At 44.5% G+C, this 20,909-nt stretch overlaps 1 protein-coding gene across 1 annotated transcript in view; it reads right to left on the bottom strand.

Moving 5' to 3' along the window:
- calcr (calcitonin receptor) overlaps positions 1–20,909 on the bottom strand; it is a 304,999-nt gene that overhangs the window by 195,121 nt on the left and 88,969 nt on the right. Inside the window, exon 2 of the mRNA XM_078237649.1 lies at positions 13,010–13,099. Coding sequence (XP_078093775.1) covers positions 13,010–13,060 — 51 coding nt within the window. The 5' untranslated portion in view covers positions 13,061–13,099. The remainder of the gene's footprint in view (positions 1–13,009; positions 13,100–20,909) is intronic.

Consider the following 20,909-nt stretch of genomic DNA (forward strand, 5'->3'; position numbering starts at 1 on the left):
ATCCCTCAGACCAGCCAATCACTCAGATGGTTACCACGAAAGCTCAAGTAGATGCCAGTCAAGAGAGCAACCCGCAATGAGAAGAACCTCAACCTCCAGTTCTGGCACCAGTTGAAGAGATAAACCCTAAGACCACAGATCACTAGTTAGCATAATAGTGCCACGAGCGATGCCGGAACCAAATAGCAGCCATCTATTGAAGATAGCACAACTCACAGCCAAAGGCAAAGGTGAGCTTGTACCAAGTCAGACTCTCATAACAGGAAGAGCCATCTTCCATCCCAGTCTGTGTCATGGAAAGGTGCACGAAAGAGGGAGAGAAAAATACACTATACACTATGAGCCCTGAGTTTGTCAGAGAATCGCTCCCTGGGAACGTAAAGGACAGAGAGGAGAATGTATTCTTGGAAAATGGAGAAGAGAACTTTCATGATCTGTCTGCTTCCAACCCAGTGAAGAAGGAATCTGTATCGGATCTAGTTCTAAGGAATTGAATGGGATGAGTGAGTTCTAAAAATAGAATTAACAGCAGCATACATTTATAGAGCATATTTAATGTAGTAAAACATTCCCAGGCACTTAAGAGCAATATTAATACAAATATTTTTAACATTTTTTGATGCCAAGTCACAGAAGGAGATCAAGATTTTATGGAGCAGCTTTAAAGAGTAGAGATGGAAAGGTTTAACAAGGAAATTCTACAGCTTAGGCCCAAGGCAATTTAAGGCTCAGTTGTACATACCTATCAAATTTCCCTCAGTCTCTTCTGCCCAAAGGAGAACAACTCCAGCTTCTCCAACCTAACCTTGGGAGCTGGAATGCTTCATCCCTGGAATCATTCTGGTAAATCTTTACACCCTTGCAAAGATCCACTTATCTTTCCCAAAATGTGGCAACCAGAACAGGATGCAATACTCCAGAGCTTTATAAACATTTTGCACAATTTCCCTACTTTTGTACTTAATACCTCTATTTATGAATCCCAAGATTCCATTTGCTTTGCAAGCCACACTCTCAATATGTCCTGTCACTTGTCGAGATCTACACTCATACTCCCAAATATCCTCTGTCCCTGCACATTCTTTAGAACTGTGCCACGAAGACCGTATTGCCTCTTCCTATCCCTTCAGACAAAATACTCATACTTGCGGGGACAGCACAGGGTGCAGGAAGAGAAGAAAACCAAGAATACAAAATAGAAAAGGTGAGAGCAGTCCCATCTAGGTGAACAGGTGAACAACAGTGGAGAGGCATTGGAAGAAGATGGTGCAATTAACCATTTCAAAGGTTGCAGACAGTTTGCAAAGGACAAGGAAGGAATATTTGGTCATGGCCATTTTGGGAAGTCATTTATGACTTTGATAAGAACCATTTCAGTAGTATGGCAGCGGTGTAAACATGATTACAGAGATTCAAATGTGAGTTCCAGGAAAGTTCTCATCATAGAAATCATAGAAACCCTACAGTGCAGAAGGAGGCCATTCAGCCCATCGAGTCTGCACCGACCACAATCCCACCCAGGCCCTACCCCCACATATTTACCCACTAATCCCTCTAACCTACGCATCCCAGGATTCTAAGGGGCAATTTTTAACCTGGCCAATCAACCTAACCTGCACATCTTTGGACTGTGGGAGGAAACCGGAGCACCCGGAGGAAAGCCACGCAGACACGAGGAGAATGTGCAAACTCCACACAGACAGTGACCCGAGCCGGGAATCGAACCCGGGACCCTGGAGCTGTGAAGCAGCAGTGCTAACCACTGTGCTACCGTGCCGCCCATGGATTTGAGAGAAGACAATATGTTCAAGAAGGCAAGAAATAAAAGCAGGCACAGAATATGTAGTCTGTTGAGCCTGCTCTGCCATTCAATATGATCATGGCTAATTCTGGGCTTCAACTCCATATTTACGCCTGCTCCCAATATCCTTTAATTCCCTGGGAGACCAAAGATCTGTCTATACCAGCTTTAAATGATACAGCATCCACAACCCACTGAGGTAAAGAATTCTATAGAGCCACAACCCTCTGAGGTGGAGAATTCCAGAGATTCACAATTCATTGAGTGAAGTAATTTCTCAACTTGCTCTTTAAGAGTAGTAGTACAGATGAACTTTATGTCATCGCATGAGTAGTGTTTCTATAAGATGACAAAAAGCTATTCACACGACTTGATAATGAACGTTGTTCTTTTGAAGCTTTTAAATAATGTTTCAAGGATTGTATGGCATTTTCAGCTAATCCATTGGTTGATGGATAATAAGATCTGGTGAATTTTATATGCTGAATACCTTGTATTTTGAGATAATCCTCAAACTCTTGTGAAGTAAACTGTGAACATTTATCGCTAACAATCTGTTACGGTTTACCAAATCTTGCAAAAGTTTCACCACATTTCTCAAAGGTTTGTTCAGATGTAGTAGATCACAAAATAACAACTTCTGGCCACTTTGTGCGTGCATCAATAATGATTAAGAACAAATAACCCTCAAATGAACCAGTAAAATCCACATGCAATCATTGCATGGAATTTTAGACCAACCCCAAGGATGTAAAGGAGACAAAGGTGATGCATTTCTTATTCATACACAGGATTGTCCCACTTTTTCTTCATTCCAAGCATCCAGACTTGGCCACGAAAAATAACTACATGCTAATTCCCTCATTCGGACTATTCCAGGATGTCCTTCATGTAGTTGTTCAAAATCTCTTCCAGGAGACGAGGAGGAATAATCAATTGGATTCCCAAAACAGACACCCTTCTTGCACGGTCAATTCAAATTTTATTGATATATATACTTCCCAATCAGGATGTGGACAATGCATTCCAGCTTTAATTCCTTTCAATACCATATCTATTATCGCCCCCATCACAGGATCATTTCTGATAAGTCTCTGAACTTGAGAAGCTGTTTTTTACTTCTATTCCCTGTGATGACCTTATTCACTGATGTTTAATTTTCATTGAACTCTCTGTTCCTTCCTATCCCACTTCCTATCCCACTCCCTTGTCTTTGAGCAGCCAGCTGGTAACTCTGCTTCCAGATGTACAGATGTCTGGGAGGCTGGACGAAAACATCAGGGCCGCTGCCAAGGAATCTCGTGCACACCTGCATAAAGATCTCTCTATGACTGCGCACCAACTGCACATTGGTGGAGTAGAAGTTCGTTGAGGCTGGCCAACACCTGGGTGATCTCTGGGTGTCTTCACTGTCAGGTGTGTAAAGTCAATGATACCCTGCACCTGTGGAAAGTCAGGCAGGACCTCAAACCTGAATGCCTGTTCATTCTGACTAATGTCAATGCACGAAAAGTTGACACACGTGACATATTTGGCAAACAAGCCATCAGTCACTTATCTTATATATTTGTACGCTGCTGCCTGCAAGACCCTGCAAATGTCTCTGTCAGAGCGCTACAAGAAGTCAGAGACAGGAAAGCCAAGGGCAGTAGCAATGTTGGCAGCATGGATTCACTAAAGGAAAATCATTCTTGACAAATCTTCTGGAATTTTTTGAGGATGTGACCAGTAGAGTGGACAAGGGTGAACCATTGGATGTTCTGCATCTGGACTTTCAAAAGGCTTTTGACAAGGTCCCAAACAAGAGATTAATGAGCAAAATTAAAGCTCATGGTAGTGGGGGTAATGTATTGATGTGGATAGAGAACTGGTTAGCAGACAAGAAGGAGAGAGTGGGAATAAATGGGTCCTTTTCAGAGCGGCAGGCAGTGACTAGTGGGGTACCGCAGGGTCCAGTGCTGGGGCCCCAGCTGTTCACAATATACATTAATGATTTGGACGAATGAAATGAATGCAATATCTCCAAATTTGTAGATGATACTAAGCTGTGTGGCAGTGTGTGTTGGGAGGAGGATGCTAAGCGACTGCAGGGTGACTTGGACAGGCTGGCTGAATGGGCAAATACTTGGCAAATGCAGTATGATGTGAATAAATGTGAGGTTATCCACTTTGGTGGCAAAAACAGGAAGGAAGATTATCTGCATGGTGGCAGTTTAAGAAAAGCGGAAGTGCAACATGACTTGGGTGTCATGGTGGAACAGTTGCTGAAGGTATAGCAGGCGGTGAGGAAAGCTAATGGCATGCTGGTCGTCTGAGCAAGAGGATTTGAGTGTAGGAGTAGGGATGTCTTACTGAAGTGGGGGGCGGGGGGGGGGGGGTGGTGGGGGTGGTGGGGGCGCGGTCACACCTTGAGTTTTGTGTGCAGTTTTAGTCTCCTAGTTTGAGGAAGGACATTCTTGCTTTTGAGGGAATCCAGCAAATGTTCACCAGACTGATTCCCAGAATAATCAGACTAACATATGAAGAGAGACTGGATCGGCTGGGCTTGTACTCATTGGAATATAAAAGAATGAGAGAGGATCTCATGGACACATATAAAATTCTGATGGGACTGATCAGGCTAGATGCGGGAAAAATGTTCCCGATGTTGGGGAAGTCCAGAACTAGGGGTCACAGTCTAAGAATAAGGGGTAAGCCATTCAGGACTGAGATGAGGAATAACTTCTTCACTCAGAGAGTTGTGAACCTGTGGAATTCTCTATCTCAGAAAGCTGTTGGGGCCAGTTCAAGAGGGAGCTGGAAAGGGATCAAGGGGTCTGGAGAGAAAGGGGCAGTGGGATACTGAAAGTGCATGATCAGCCATGATCATATTGAATGGTGGTGCAGGCTCAAAGGGCCAAATGGCCTACCCATACACCTATTTTATATGACCACCATGTCCAGTTGGCAGCAGTGCTTCTTCCAGCTGACTGTAAATGTCAGTCATCACCCAACAACCCTGAGCCTCCTGAAACACTGGTGTCCAAAAGCTTATCCTCTGCCTGTATGGCACTTTATGGTGGATATGGTTTTCTGCGAGCCATTCTGTTCTGCTGATCTCTGTTCTCCTGGTTCCAATGCTCCTGGTGACTAACTTGATTCTCATCTGAGGCCAAAGTAGCATCCATGGTGATCTGATAGGTCGGAATCTCAAAGTACAGATCAGAACACTGAACTTCCAAAGTAAAGCCAATACCCCCAAATTATTGAAGAAACTTCCAACATCGGCAGTGTCGCCTCTCAGCACGGGTGCTGTGAACAAGCCCATTACTACAAGCAGGTAAGGAAGCAGCATAGTTGCTGCCCGAATTACTGCAGTGTGCTTCTCTTCACTGCTGGGTTCCAGGAAACCAGTGGAATTAGTTAAAGTTACAAACCTATATCAACATCACTCCAATTGAGCGATTAACAGACATTAAGTGACAATCTGCTTTTCATGAACTGCAGCAAAACCTGGATATTGATGGGTTGGAGCAAGCTTCCTGGGACATTTTCATTAGTTTTAACCAGCCCTCCCAAACCTGCTCAAAACCTCATGTGCTTCAAAATCTAACCCAGTGTGCTAGGTGTTTGGATGGAGCAAAGTTCCAATCGAGTGTAACCAACTTCAGAAGACTGATGGGCAGCTGCTTATTAAAGATCCATTTCGGTTCTTTTCTTGGAACTAACAGCTTTTATTGTTCTCCAGAACGTGACACACACATTCAATGTTTCTTGCTTGCAGCTGCAACCTGACCAGCAATTCAGTCCAGGTCTCTGCCCTTGTGGAGTCTGTATGCAGCCATCTTTCTCGACCATCTTCAGTCCTTCGAGAGCCTGCAGTTGGTGCTTAAGAACACTTCCATCCACATTACCAAGTAAAGTGATCCAGATTTATTTTCCTGTCCTCTTTACTCCCTATCATTATTGCCCACTTTGCCACACTGCTACTTTAAATCTGTACAATCATAGTCATTTTCAGCATGGAACATGAATCAAGTCCATCAATTAATTTTCCTATTTTCATGTTATTTGAGTGATTTCCAGATGTGTTATCATGGTGTTTCCCCAGGTGTTGGTGTTTGATACTTACTCACATAATTTACTACTTGAGGATATTGACGCTAGATCAGAACATCTCTTTTAGATTTGAGCCCTGTGGTCTGTGCATTCCTGAGGGATATTCCCATTGTGCTTAGACTATAATGCTGAGGAGTCCTCTGCAGATACCTCCGGAATTGTCATATGCTCTACAGCAGAGTGAACTGCAGACAGTCACTGGCCCATCAGTGCACAGGCACATAGTTCCTGCCAGGATTTGCAGGATGTCTAACTTAGATAACTTGGACGATTCTATTCAGGCAGAAGCCTCTTTTTATATTGAGATTGTGGTCTTTTGAATGAGACATTAAACCAAACCTTCATCTTCCTGCTCAGTTCAATATTAAGGATCCCACGACATTATCCAACAAATGTAATGGAATTCTCCCGGTGTCAAAGTCAACATTCAACATATAATTAACACTATCTGCAGCACATGGTTTGATCATTTTATCTCATTTTTGTTTATAGGGCATTATTGTATACGCACTATACCGCCTCGCCCGCCAAGGAATTGGAGCAGGCGAGGGGCAGACAACGGAAATGTCCGCTGCACTCGGACAGGAATTTCCAGTCTCGCTCGAGCAAAGCCGTAAAATCCTGCCCATTGTTAGAAATCATAGAAACCCTACAGTGCAGATGGAGGCCATTCGGCCCATCGAGTCTGCACCGACCACAATCCCACCCAGGCCCTACCCCCACATATTTTACCCACTAATCCCTCTAACCTACACATCCCAGGACTCTAAGGGGCAATTTTTTGACCTGGCCAATCAACCTAACCCACACATCTTTGGACTGTGGGAGGAAACCGGAGCACCCAGAGGAAACCCACGCAGACACGAGGAGAATGTGCAAACTCCACACAGACAGTGACCCGAGCCGGGAATCGAACCCGGGACCCTGGAGCTGTGAAGCAGCAGTGCTAACCACTGTGCTACCGTGCCGCCCTGTTCTCAAAACAATAATGACTGTTCTTCAAAAGTGATTCATTGGCTGCAAAGTGTTTTATGAATGCCCTGAGTAGATGAAACCTCTTGCATAAATGCAAGTTTTTTCCTCCAAAAGCAGGTCTTGTGAGCTCAGAATTCTTATGAGCTGCAGCAGAGGCACCTACTATGGTGGTACTCCACAGACAGCAGTGTCTGCTCTCCAACAACATGCACTATCCATGACCTACAAACCACAATGTTCTCTCATCAAGCTCACGAACTGCAGCCATTGCTGTCTGAGAACTGTGCTCGTGGTTGAGAAAAGTGGTGTAAAGTGATAAGGCCACTGACTTGCTTGGTGATACTGGGTAATAGTGTCACTCCACTGTTGCAAGTCAACAAGAGGAACAAAGATCAAAAAGTGGCATTAAAGAATCCTTTTCAAACTTTGTGATGCAATGAGTGTGAATTTATTGAATTATGCCCATGTGTTAGTGACTGGATGGGGGAAGAAAGAACAAAAATATAATGGCACCAAGCCTAAATTTTTGGAAGGGGCCAGGCTCCACAGTCCCATATTTTCTTTGACTCAAATTCTGTAATGTCCAGAGGAAGTGGCCTTCTCATCAGGAGTCACCCAAGTGATGCATGGGGACCTCTTCAGTTCTATTATGTGCCATTTTGTCCAACAGTGAAGTAGTCTTGAGATTTTGCAATTTATACATAACAACCCTACAACAACAGCCTTTACAGTCCAACACCAAATGAATATCCAACCTTGAATTACTAATTTGTCCATGCAAGGATTTATTGTGTAAAGGCTCTTTAAAATGGCTACATTTTGATTTGTAAATTTATTTGATGTATTTCTCCCATACTGCAGAATGAAACATTCAGCATCCTGTTTCTTTCATGGCAATAGAACATTGAATAAGCTTCTATTAATAATTATAAAGGTTCAGTCTAAAATTAAATACAGGTTAATAGCAGGCATAGCAGGTACTTGTTCATTCAAAGTGACTTCATCCTTACCTTAACTGTTTTTTTTAAAAATCTGACCATTTTGTTCATCATATCTGCATGGATCTAAATTTACCCTTTTCACTACTTCTTCTCAAAACCACTCCAATAGCATTTCAGTGAAAGGAGTCTGTCAGCTCCGTACAGTAAAGCCTTTTGTCCTTTTTTTCCTGGATCAATAATTTTAGCACCTAATTGGTGAAATTACTCTTGTGAACTTGAGTTGCATGCAATTAACAGCAGTATCACCGAGTGAATCCCAGCCTTGCTCTTCCTTACACAAATTAACAGGTTTAAATGCTGCCTATTTGAAGATAATCATTGCTTTTCAGATTATTATTTCAGCGACTTCTTTGCTGAGTTCAACATGGTGTGCTTTTTTTTATGTAGACAATATACTCTTCATACTAAAATCATAATACTGAAGTTAATGAGCAGCAGCAAGTTCAACCAGAATGTTTTATATCCCCTTGGGTAGTGCATTGGGTCATGATCTTTAGCTCATTAGATTTTATACTTTATTCACTCTGAAAACAAGAAACCTGACAATACCAGACATTAACCGATAAGGAGAATTTGCTGATTCACACATAGGGCTTATAGGAAACAATTTAATGTTAATAATAGCTTCAAGAGAAAGCATGAGAAGAGGATAATGATTAATTGGAATTTACCAACAGGAAAAATATCTCTGTGCTCCCATACCAATGCTTCTTCCAGGGTAAAGGAGAACCTATTTCATCTTTTTTGCCTCATACTGTCCCCTAACTTTAACATTTTCCTCGTCAGGAGGAATCCTTTCAGACATTTCTCGATAAGCAGACTTTTTAATCTCGCCTTGCAATTTTCCACTGCAGTCAGAAAATGCTTGGTCAAAGCACATTTGTGATTTGGAGCTGTGTGTGTGGCAAAAGGGCAATGTCCACAGCCCTCTAAGAAACACATCGCCAATGTGAGGTTTTACAGGATTGTTATGCTTTAAACTGTCTGTTTGATTTAAGATGAAATGGAGTAATGAAGACAGTCATGCGATTTGCTGTGAGCTCTCCGTGTGTGGCTTGGTTACCATGGAGACCGGGAGCCCAGATTGAGACTCACTGAGAGCAAAGTGCAACATGCAACCTGAAAAGAAAGACAGGAGTATCTGAGCTGACCGTGGCCAGATTTTCAGAGCTCTTTGGACAGAAAGAGCACCTCATGGAGACAAAATTTTCCAGCTGGTGTGATCAGCAGAGGGGAGGAGGTTGCTGGTCCTCTGCTATCAGGAAGAATGCAGGAGAGAGGATAGTCTCTGGTCACAGAGACTCATCCTGTGGCAATCAAAAAACTCTGGAAAAATTATCCTGGTGAAGCCAGGAGAATCATAGAATCCCTACAGTACAGAAAGAGGTCATTTGGCTCAATGAGTCTGTACCGACAACAATCCCACCCAGGCCCTATCCCCATAACCCCACGTATTTACCATGCTAATCCCCCTGACACTAATGGGCAATTTAACATGGCCAATCAACTTAGCCTGCACATCATTGGACTGTGGGAGGAAACCAGAGCACCCAGAATAAATCGACACAGGGTAGACACAGGGAGGACATGCAAACTTCACACAGTCACCCGAAGCTGGAATGGCCTGGGTCCCTGGCATTATGAGGCAGCAGTGCTAACCACTGTGCCAGCTTGCTGCCCATATCACAACGTGGACCTCGTTGTTGAAAGTCAGTTTGGGAATTCTCAAGAGGGCTGAGGGTGAACCTTTGACAATTGTTGGACTTTACAACTCAGGGAGACATGATCCCATTAGAAACTGGGAGTGACGGTGGGCTGTTTCCTAAAGAGTGTACTGTGAAGTATATGTATAAATGTGACAAGTGGTTATCAGTCATGTTAAGACATCAATAACTACATTTCTGTAGTTTAGATTATTAGTAATCTACTAGGTAATGTTCAGGGTTAGTTTTAATTTATTTGTCATTTAAAACTTGAAATCATGTTATGCAATACCATTAAGTCAGTTACATCTCGTGTTTAGCACTACTGCCTCACAGCACCAGGGACCCGGGTTTGATTCCCGGCTTGGTTCACTGTCTGTGCGGAACCTGCACATTCTCCCCGTGTCTGCGTGGGTTTCCTCCAGGTGCTCTGGTTTCCTTCCATAGACCGAAGACTTGCTGGTTAGGTGCATTGGCCGTGATAAATTCTCCCTCAGTGTACCCGAACAGGCGCCGAAGTGTGGCTACTAGGGGATTTCACAGTAACTTCATTGCAGTGTTAATGTAAGCCTACTTGTGACAATAATAAATAAACTTAAAGTTATCAGTCTCTACAGGGGTCATAATGCTACAAGAGGACACAGGTTTAAGATGCTGGGGGGTAGGTACAGGGGAAATGTTAGGGGGAAGTTTTTCACACAGAGGGTGGTGGGCGAGTGGAATCGGCTGCCGTCAGTGGTGGTGGAGGCAAACTCAATAGGGTCTTTTAAGAGACTCCTGGATGAGTACATGGGACTTAATAGGATGGAGGGTTATAGGTAGGCCTAAAAGGTAGGGATATGTTCGGCACAACTTGTGGGGCCGAAGGGCCTGTTTTGTGCTGTAGTTTTTCTATGTTTCTATAATGCACAGGAAGTTATTTCTATGATGTGTCTTATTGTTACAAAGTTATGCTTCCTCTAAAGAAAATATATGTTCCAAAACAGAAAGCAGAGTTTCAGATGACGATCCTCAGCACAAATTAGAAGTTTGTGGATGAAACATTTGTTGAACTCCTTCATGATGTATTACTCCAGATAGCCAGCAGTGATAAATCTTGAGCCTAGTCTTTACTCGCTTACAAGATTTCCTTTACCGAGACAGACATTACAAATTTGCACCTCTTAACCCAACACAGTTTCAGTTTACTCCTCGATGTAGAAAGCCAAGTGAATCCACAGTTAATGCATGCCTGAATGTAATTAAGTAATCAATTACTATCAAATGGATACCTGAAACCTGTGACTATTTTTATCCTTGTAAATTATTACCTCCAGTCCATTTACAATCCTCTGGATCACAAATCCTTTACTGAGAGGATTGAGCACAGACTACAAGGAGGTTCAAGCATAATGTGAGCCTATTTATCTTGGATTACCTCCCATTCGTATTGGAGGTCTGCCCTTTGAGATGGAATTGGTTGACATTAGAAACTCATTCCTGTGTGATAGGGCAAGGGAACCCATATCTTAGCCAAATCCAGCTCAGCACCATATACTGGACTCCTTGGAATTTATTGTCCATATATTTTACCAGCTTATTCATTTCCCATAAAACTCCATTTCCTTCTTCAAATAGGAAACATGAGGCTTGGATTATATAAAATTCTTTATTCCCACAACTGTATTTAATTCATCATATTGTAAACTAGCCCTTCCATTTAATTATTCATGAGAAAGATTTGCAAAATGGACGTTAAGAAAACATGGAAAATATTTCTTCAACCTCACAATGTCAGTACCTCATGGATTCCCATTGGGGTTGCTAGTTGGGTTATGGTAAACTAACAGACAATGGGACAAATCATTCGACAATTGGCAATCGCTGTCAGATTGGCACTCTACTCCTTTATGTTTAACCCTACTGAGCTCCATATTTTTCACCCAGAGACTTCCCAACTGGGACACCTGAGAAATGTGGACTGTATCTGCTTCTGGAGTCCTTCCCCCGTAATGTAGGAGTGCCGGGGGAAGTCAAGCTACGCTCCCCCCCACACCACACATTCCAGCCCCCCCTCCCCCAACCCCAGCACTGCTGTTGTATTCTGGTAAATGTAAATGTCTCTTTGTTTAAATGGCATATTGACAAGCTAGGGAGATGAGGCCAGTGTTTAATGTGAGCAGGTGAAGGGATGGGAGATTTGGGTGGGAGGATGAGGGTGTCAGGTGAACAAGATGGCCAAGGAGTGGAAGGTGTAATCGGGACTGCGGAGGTGGAAGTTTAGGGATTGAGGATTTAGTCAGCGGCTGAGGTCTAGTCAAGTGGTCGGGGGGTTGACAGGTGGTAATCAGCTGGGTGGGGGCTGGTTGGGGGTATTATCAGTCAGGCAGCTGGGGGGTAGTTGGGAGCTAAGGTAGTAGTCAGGAGTGGTGGGCAGTCGGGGCTTTGGGTGAATTGTTGGGAGTAGGGTTGTAGTTGAGGAGGGTGGCGGATGGTAATTGTGGGCTGGTGGCAGGGTGGTTGGGGACTTAGGGGGTGCAGTGTAGAGTCGGGAGATCACTGGTATGGTTACCCAAGAGTTATAACTGGTTTTAATCCTTCTTCCCTTTCCTGGGTAAATATTCTGTTAAGTGAATCTGAACCATCTGAAGTCTGACTTTAATAAGAGTTTCAGAGGATTTCATATTCAAGTAATTGCCCAATGGAAGTCAAAACTTCAAAAATGGAAGTCAGTTCCTGTGCAGTCAGTGCATGGGGATTTCCAAAGAATCCCCAGTATGGTACAAGCATCCTTCATTTGGGCCATTTCCTGGATATTTTCATTGTCTATAAAATGGAATAATCTATGATGCTGGGATTTTAATTATTTTAAGTATTTTCGAATAGCACGGTGGGGAGGGGGGGGGGGGGCATGGTGTCACAGTGGTTAGCGTGGCTGCCTCACAGCGCCAGGGATCCACTTTCAATTCCAGCCTTCGGTGACTGTGTGAAGTTTGTGCATTCTCCCCAAGTCTACGTGGGGTTTCTTTGGGTGTTCAAATTTCCTCTCACAGTCCAAAGATGTGCAGGTCATTAAAGTTGGCCATGCAAAATTGCACCTTAGTGTCCAAAGATGTTTAGATTGGGGGGATTAGACATGATAAATATGTGAGATTGTGGGGATAGAACAGTGTGGTAGGATGCTCTTTCAGAGAGTCATTACAGACTCGTTGGGCTGAATGGCCTCTTGCGCTGTACAAGTTCTACGATTCAATGGGATACTAAAAATTATTTGCCTTATTTGTTTGCCACACAGGTAAATATCTATGAAACAAAACGAGCAGTAAGGATTTGATACAGAAATACGAAGAAAAGATAAACAACACTTCTGCTTTGGATGATAATGTTCCAGGGTAAACATGCTGCGTTGTTGATAACAAGGTGTATTCACAGATAGGCATTGCTTGACTTACCAAAGTAAATGCCACTGATAACATGAAACTGTGCACAAGTAGTTTTGTCATAGTTGATTCTCCAGGTTTGATGCTGATCACTGGGAAAACCTGCAAATATGATGGAACAGAAGATGAAAATATAGAATTACATAGAGTATACAGCACAGAAGGAGGTCATCTGGTTCAACTGCTTCATACTGGAGTTTACAGTCCATGACAGCCTCTCCCCATTTTACCCCATGTAACAGTATCAACATAACCCTCTATTCCCTTCTCCAATGTATGCTTATCAAGCTTCCCCTTGTATGTACCTGTGATATTTGTTTCAACTATAGTCATAATGAGTTCCATACTCTCACCACTTTCTGGGTAAATATGTGGATGGCATGCTGGCACAGTGGTTAGCACTGCTGCCTCACAGCGCCAGGGAGCTGGGTTCGATTCCTGGCTTGGGTTATTGTCTGTGTGGAGTCTGTACGTTCTCCCTGCGTCTGCGTGGGTTTCTTCCTGATGCTCTGGTTTCCTCCCACAGTCTGAAAGACGTGCTGGCTACGTACATTGGCCATGCTAAATTCTCCCTCAGTGTACCTGAACAGGCTCCCGAGTGTAGCGACTAGGGGATTTTCACAGTAACTTCATTGCAATGTGAATGTAAGCCTATTTATGACACTGATAAATAAATTTTAAACTTTAACTTTAAAAGATGATTGTTAAAAATTCCCTATTTGTTTTCTTTGTTACAATTTTACATTGAATTTTCACTGAAGCCACATTTCACTGTCGGGAAACCCGTGACAGGGGGTATGCCACCGGCAGGACCAGAGAATGTCACCGGGATGAACGGCCAGAAAATTGCAGCCTGTATCTCTTAATAATACGTTGACCATAACTGCACAGAGTGGTCTAACAAAGGTTCAATATTTAGTACAACTTCTCTGTCTTTCAATTCTAGCCCTTCTGAAATACACAAAAACATGGAATCATAGAATCCTACAGTGCAGAAGGAGGCCATTCAGTCCATTAAGTTTGCACCGACCACAATCCCACCCAGGCCCTATCCCATAACCCCATGCATTTACCCTAGCTAATCCCCCAACACTAAGGGGCAATTTAGCATGGCCAATCCACCTAACACATCTTTGGACTGTGGGAGGAAACCAGAGCACCTGGAGGAAACCCACACAGACACGGGGAGAAGGTGCAAAGTCTGCACAGACAGTGACCCAAGTAGCAATCGAACCCGGGTCTCTGGCACTGTGAGGAGGCAATGCTAACCACTGTGCCACTCCTGCACTGAGTTCAGTTTGTAATGCAGGACTTAAATATTAACGTTTAGTCTTCCATGACAGGCACAGTCTCTTGGTTCTGATATCATCCTGGTAAATCCTTTTTTTTTAACCTTCTCCAGTGGCTTTATGTCCTTTTTGTGATGTGGAAACCAGAAGCTTACACATTTAATGTGTGATCTAAATAAGGTTCAATAAAAGTTTAACTTCTATCCTTCCAAAATTAAATCCCAGTGACATGTTTGCTTTTGTTTTGGCTTTCTTAACCTGCGTCACTACCTTAGTGATTTGTGCATCTGTACCCTGGATCCCTTTGATTCTCCAGCCTATTTAGATGCTTATTTTCTAAGGAGCATGTGACCGCCTAATTCTTTCCAATAAAATATATCGCCTTATGCTTATCTCTATTGACATTCATTTACCAATTACGTGCACATTTTACAAGCTTACTTCTTGTATTTTGTTGCCGTCCTCGGTGTTAAATACACATCCCAATTTGATGTTGTCCATAAATTTTGGAATTGGGACTTTTGATTCCTGAATGCAAATTGTTTATGTAAATGGTGAACAAGACTGGTGTTGGCACCGATGCTTGCAAAACATCCTTCCCACCTTTTACCAGTCTGAGTAACTATCCTTAACCCTTACCTCTGTATTCTGTTCAATAGCCTCTTGCTGGCCATTCTACTACTTGTCCCTGACTCCACATATTCTGACCATTCTATATTATTGATCTGATTTGTCCCAGCTGATATATTATAAAAATCTGCTGTTTATACCATTATTCAGCAAACTTTCAAGAAAAGACAAATTGCTTTCATAGAATCCTTACAATCCATTGAGCCTGCACTGACAGGAATCCTGCCCTATCCCCGTAGCTCCACATAACCTGCTCATTCCCCTGACACTAAGGGGCAATTTAGCATGGCCAATCAACCTAACCCACGCATCTTTGGACTGTGGGAGGAAACAGGAGCACCTAGAGGACACCCACGCAGACACAGGGGAGAACATGCAAACTCCCACACCGACAGTCGCACAAAGCTGGAATTGAACCCCGGTCCCTGGCGCTGTGAGGAAGCAGCGCTAACCACTGTGATTGCGAGAGAGCAGCGCTAACCACTGTGATTGCGAGAGAGACCGTATTCAATCATATTAACTCTGCATCACTTCAATAAAGAAAGTTTGATCACATTAAAAAAATGGGAGCAGGGTGGAAGATTTCATTCTTTACTAACAGATTTACAATTTAATCACACAAACCACACAGAGAAAACCTTCCTCCTCCTCATAGAATACAGAATGGTCGATGGCATCATCTGTCCTCAACTTGTTCTTGTAGCAGCTATCGTTATACACCATGGAGAGTGTATAAAATACTATTCAGAGGTTTGCAACCTTCTGCCCCTGAGTGCTGGCAATCTGGCTGTCAAATCCCAAGGAGCGCAGTCCTCCTTGCACATTTTTCATATTGCAGTTTTGCCCAGAGCTGTTTTTATTATTACTGCCCAATTGGTAGACAAATGCATTACTAGAAAATTAAAATCATTTGGCATCAGCTATTTGCGACAATGCAAATCAAGAGGAAAATGGATTTAAATGCCAGGGTATGCATCAATGATAAAGGCTAAGTTGCCTGATGGCTCAGTGAGTTTACCCCTCAAGTAGTGAAGCAGTACAAACAGTGAAGGTGCCAGGTTTGATTCCAAGTCTGTGGTTAGTCTCAGCAGCAGTATGGGACAATTAACAACAAATGTCTGAGAGGCAAAAAATCAGCTGACTTTCCCCCTCCTGACATTTGTGTGGATGTTTTGAGGAAAAGGTAACCACTAACACGAACTGCCAAGCTCACATATGAATAATGGACATGTGGGCAAGGTGTTTCTGGGTGACTGGCATTCAGAGATCTGCACACATAGCATATTTTTAATAAGGCAAAATGGTTGTCTTTTTGTGATTGAGTTATGCTCAACAGGTCATTAACAACCTCTGTGGAGAGAAGTAAAAATGTTCCAGGCAGTTGGTTTTCACTGTAATCCAGCATTCTAATGAAGAACAATTGCCTGAAACATTACCTTTGTTTCACTCCACAAATATTGTGCCTGGCTTGTTGAGTGCTTCCATCATTTTCTGTTTTCCATCCGAGGTTTAGCTGACATCAAACACTGGCATGATAGTGCTAATTTAATAATAAAAAATAAGTGCTTTCAAAATTTAAAACATGCACACTTGCTCAGTCATAATATCTACAGGAAGTTTTAAGAATTAGAGATATTGAGCAACTTACTGTTGCAGTACCTCCTATACTGAATAATCAGAAATTTCCTCCAATTAAGTATTGGGAAGATTGAAATTATTGTTTTTGGTCTACCTCCAAATTCTGTGCCCTAGCTACTGGCTCCATCAGTAGCAACCTGTCAACTATCTAAGACAAAGTCTGCTTGTTCACAACCTTGATGTCACATGTGATCTGGGGATGAGCTTTCTATCTCATAGCCACTTGATGTCACCCTTGTCTGAGTTCAACTGCTGCTGAAACCCTCATGCCTTTGTAACCTCTAAACTTGACTACTCCAATGCATTCCTGGCTGGTCTTCAATATTCTTCTTTCACAAATTTGAGGTTCCCAAATCTCTGCTGCCTGTACCTCAACCCACAGCAAGTCCTGTTCTACTATCACCCATTTGCTCACTGACCTACATTTGCTCTCCGTCAAGCAACAGCTGGATTTTAAAATTCTCATCCTTGCTTTCAAAATCCTCCATGGCCTTGCACCTTCCTATTGTTGTCATCCCCTCCAGCCCCACAACCCCCATGATATCGGCACTAATTCTAATTCTCGACTCTTGTTCATCCCCAATTTTAATTGCCCCACTATTGGTAACTATGCCTCCAGTTCCCTTGGCCCCATGTTCTGGAATACCCTCCCCATAACTCTCTACTTCCCTACCTCATTTTTCTCCTTTAAGATATTCCTTAAAACCTATTTATTTCCTCAGGCCTTTGGTCATATGATCTAATATCTCCTTCTATGGCCCAGTGTCATACCTTGTTTTACAATGTTCATGTGATGTGCCTTACGTTTAATTGGCCACTGTACTTCCATAGAACCATGAAATCATGACAGTGCAGAAGAAGGCCATTTGGTCCATCAAGTCAGCACCAACTCTCCGAAAGATCATCTTTCCCAGGTCCAAACCCTGCTGTTTCCCTGTAACCTTGCATATTAATCATGGCTAATCCACCTAACCTGCACATATTTGGACTTCTATGTTAATTTATATGGGTGTGTTATTAATGCCAATGCCAGTGTTGAGGTGTGATGGTTAGGTCCACCCTTGTCGGAGATGATGGTTGCTGTACAAATGTGATCTGAACGTTACTGGCCATGCAGTCCAAGCCTGGCTGTTGTTTAGGTTTCTGATGCATGTGAACATGTGAACATTGCAACGATATCAATTACTGTTGCAGTGGGATCACAGTAACTGCCACTGGAAAGTGCAAAGACCATTTAAATTAGTTCATTTATTTGAAGAGCTTAAATTTTATCGCAATTCTGTCCAGTTTAGTACCCAACATTGTAAAACTTCAATTTCAGTTCAATTTAATTGAAATCTATTTCCTTGCAGAGATTGAAACACAACGAATGTGTGAATGAGCTGTTGCCTGCTCCCTTAAACTAAAAGATGTGAAGATAGATACAGAAAAACACCATGTAGTTGTGTGGTGAACCATTGTTGGTTCCCACTAGGTAGTGCTGAGCCATGGTCTGGCCAGTACTATGAGTCTGTATATATGTTACTGTTGGGGTTAGGGTTGGGCTGTTCTACCTGTTAATATAGTTGTTATGGTACACCCCAGTCGGCTCTGCCTCCTGGGAGAGGTATAAAGGTCACTGCTCTGCCTGGTGACCCTTTAGTCTGGGATCGTGTACTGTATATGGTAGCTCTGTTATTGTTGGCAATAAAAGCCTTTATTTCCCGAGTACATCACGCCTCTCGTGTGTTATATCGCGCATCAATTTTATTGCCAACAAATAAATTCATTTTTTTTGTGAAAAAAAAAGGACAAAGAAAACATGGACCCACGTGCGGCGGGCGCATCGAACACTTTCGACCACTGGTTGAAGTGTTTCCAGGATTACCTCGACGCCTCCACAGCGGTCAACAACGACACCGACAGACTCCGGGTCCTCCACGCGAGGGTAAGCGACGCTGTATACCTAGCGATCCGTGCGGCCACCGACTACAAAGGGGCCCTCGAGCTTCTCAAGAAGCGATACAACAAACCGCCGAATGAGATGCATGCTCGATATCTTCTAGCCACTCGACGGCGGCAGCCCGGCGAAATGACGGAACAGTACGCGTGTGAGCTTCAACAGCTAGCCAGAGCCTGCAACTGCAAGGCAGTGTCGGCAGACCAGTACATGAACGACCTCGCTCGAGATGCGTTCGTGGCGGGAATCGGCTCGTCGTACATCCGCCTTCGGCTGTTGGAGCAAGGTAACCTCAACCTCACTAAATCCATAGAGTTAGCTGACGCTCTAGAAACGGCCTCCAAAGGTCTGGCGATGTACCCCGACGACCATGTGGAGACAGCGTGGCAGGGGCAGTCACAGACCCCACTTCATTCAGCGGGACCGAAAAACTGCGCGATTGCGTTCCCAGCCTCGGACCTGACAACGGCAGCAGCTCCAGGTGGGCGCGGTGTTACTTCTGTGGGGGGGGAAACACCCTCGGCAGCGATGTCCAGCAAAAGCGGTGTTGTGCTCCGCCTGCGGCGAGAAGGGGCACTATTCCAATGTATGCCGGTCCACACTTCCATCCAAGACCAGCAGTGCGGCGTGTGACTCCCCGGAGCCGGCCTCCTTGTCCTCTGCATCTTCAAGGTCTTCTGCCACGTGCGATTCCAGGACGTCGCCATTCCGACCGACGGAGTCGCAAGACACGTGCGACCTGCAGGGGTCGCAGGTTTTGGCGCCATCGCCCATGTGCGACCTATGGGGGCAGCCATGTTGGTCGGCACCATCCGCGAATGACCAGCAGGGGTCGTCATCAACCATCTCAGCTGCCTGCAGTTGCACCCATGAACCAACGGTGGTGTCGATCATCCTGGACCAGGCCAAGCCTCACAGACTCGACAAGTCCATGATGGACATACAGGTAAACAAATGCCCGATTTATTGTCTGTTTGACAGCGGGAGCACGGAGAGCTTCATTCATCCAGACACCGTGAAACGGTGTGGTCTCCAGATTCAGACTGTCAAGCAGACAATTTCGATGGCGTCAAGGTCCCGGTCTGTCACCGTGCTAGGGAGTTGCGTGGTCAATTTGACGGTGCACGACACAGTCTACGAGAACTTCAAGCTGCTTGTGTTACCGCATCTTTGCACGCCAATACTCCTAGGACTAGATTTTATGGTCCACTTGAAGAGTGTAACCCTGCAGTACGGTGGGCCATTCCCTCCGCTTTCAGTGGGAGACCCGCAGCCTCTAAATTGCCCAACGCGCTCCACATGTAGCCTCTCAACGCTTAGGATTACCACACCCTCCCTATTCCAGAATCTCGTGCCAGGCTGCAAGCCCATCGCAACAAAGAGCAGGCGTTACAGCGCTGAAGATCGGATCTTCATTCGATCTGAAGTTCAGCGGCTCCTCAAGGAAGGGATCATCCAACCTAGCGCTAGTCCCTGGAGAGCGCAAGTCGTGGTGGTTAAGAATGGGAACAAACCCCGGATGGTCATAGACTATAGTCAGACCATCAACAGATACACGCAGCTGGATGCGTATCCCCTCCCGCGCATATCTGACATGGTCAATCAGATTGCGCAGTACCGGGTGTTCTCCACCATCGACTTAAAATCTGCTTACCACCAACTCCCCATTCGCCCAGAGGACCGACAATACACGGCCTTTGAGGCGGATGGTCGCCTGTACCATTTTTTAAGGGTTCCTTTTGGTGTCACGAATGGGGTCTCGGTCTTCCAGCGTGCTATGGTCCGAATGGTGGACCAGAACGGGCTGCGGGCTACCTTCCTGTACCTGGATAACGTCACCATCTGCGGCCATGACCAGCAGGACCACGATGCCAACTTTTTAGATTCTTACGCACTGCATCTCGCCTGAATCTGACCTACAACAGGGAGAAGTGTGTATTGCGCAAGCGCCGCCTAGCTATCCTCGGATACGTGGTGGAAAACGGGGTAATTGGCCCTGATCCAGACCGTATGCGTCCTCTCCTCGAACTTCCCCTGCCCACTAGCGTCAAAGCACTGAGAAGATGCTTAGGCTTCTTCTCATACTACGCACAGTGGGTTCCCAATTACGCGGACAAAGCCCGTCCGCTCATCAAGTCTACCTCTTTTCCCCTAGCAACAGAGGCTCGCTTAGCCTTTGCAAGAATAAAAGCCGACATCGCGAAAGCCACGATGCACGCTATCGACGAGTCCATCCCCTTCCAGGTGGAGAGTGATGCATCTGATTTCGTCCTGGCCGCCACACTTAACCAGGCGGGCAGGCCCGTCGCCTTTTTCTCTCGCACCCTCCAAGGCCCAGAAATTCGACATTCGGCGGTGGAAAAGGAGGCCCAGGCCATTGTGGAGGCCGTTCGGCATTGGCGCCATTACTTGGCGG

Source organism: Mustelus asterias, chromosome 2, assembly GCF_964213995.1.
Source record: "Mustelus asterias chromosome 2, sMusAst1.hap1.1, whole genome shotgun sequence".
NCBI classification, from domain to species: Eukaryota; Metazoa; Chordata; class Chondrichthyes; order Carcharhiniformes; family Triakidae; genus Mustelus; species Mustelus asterias.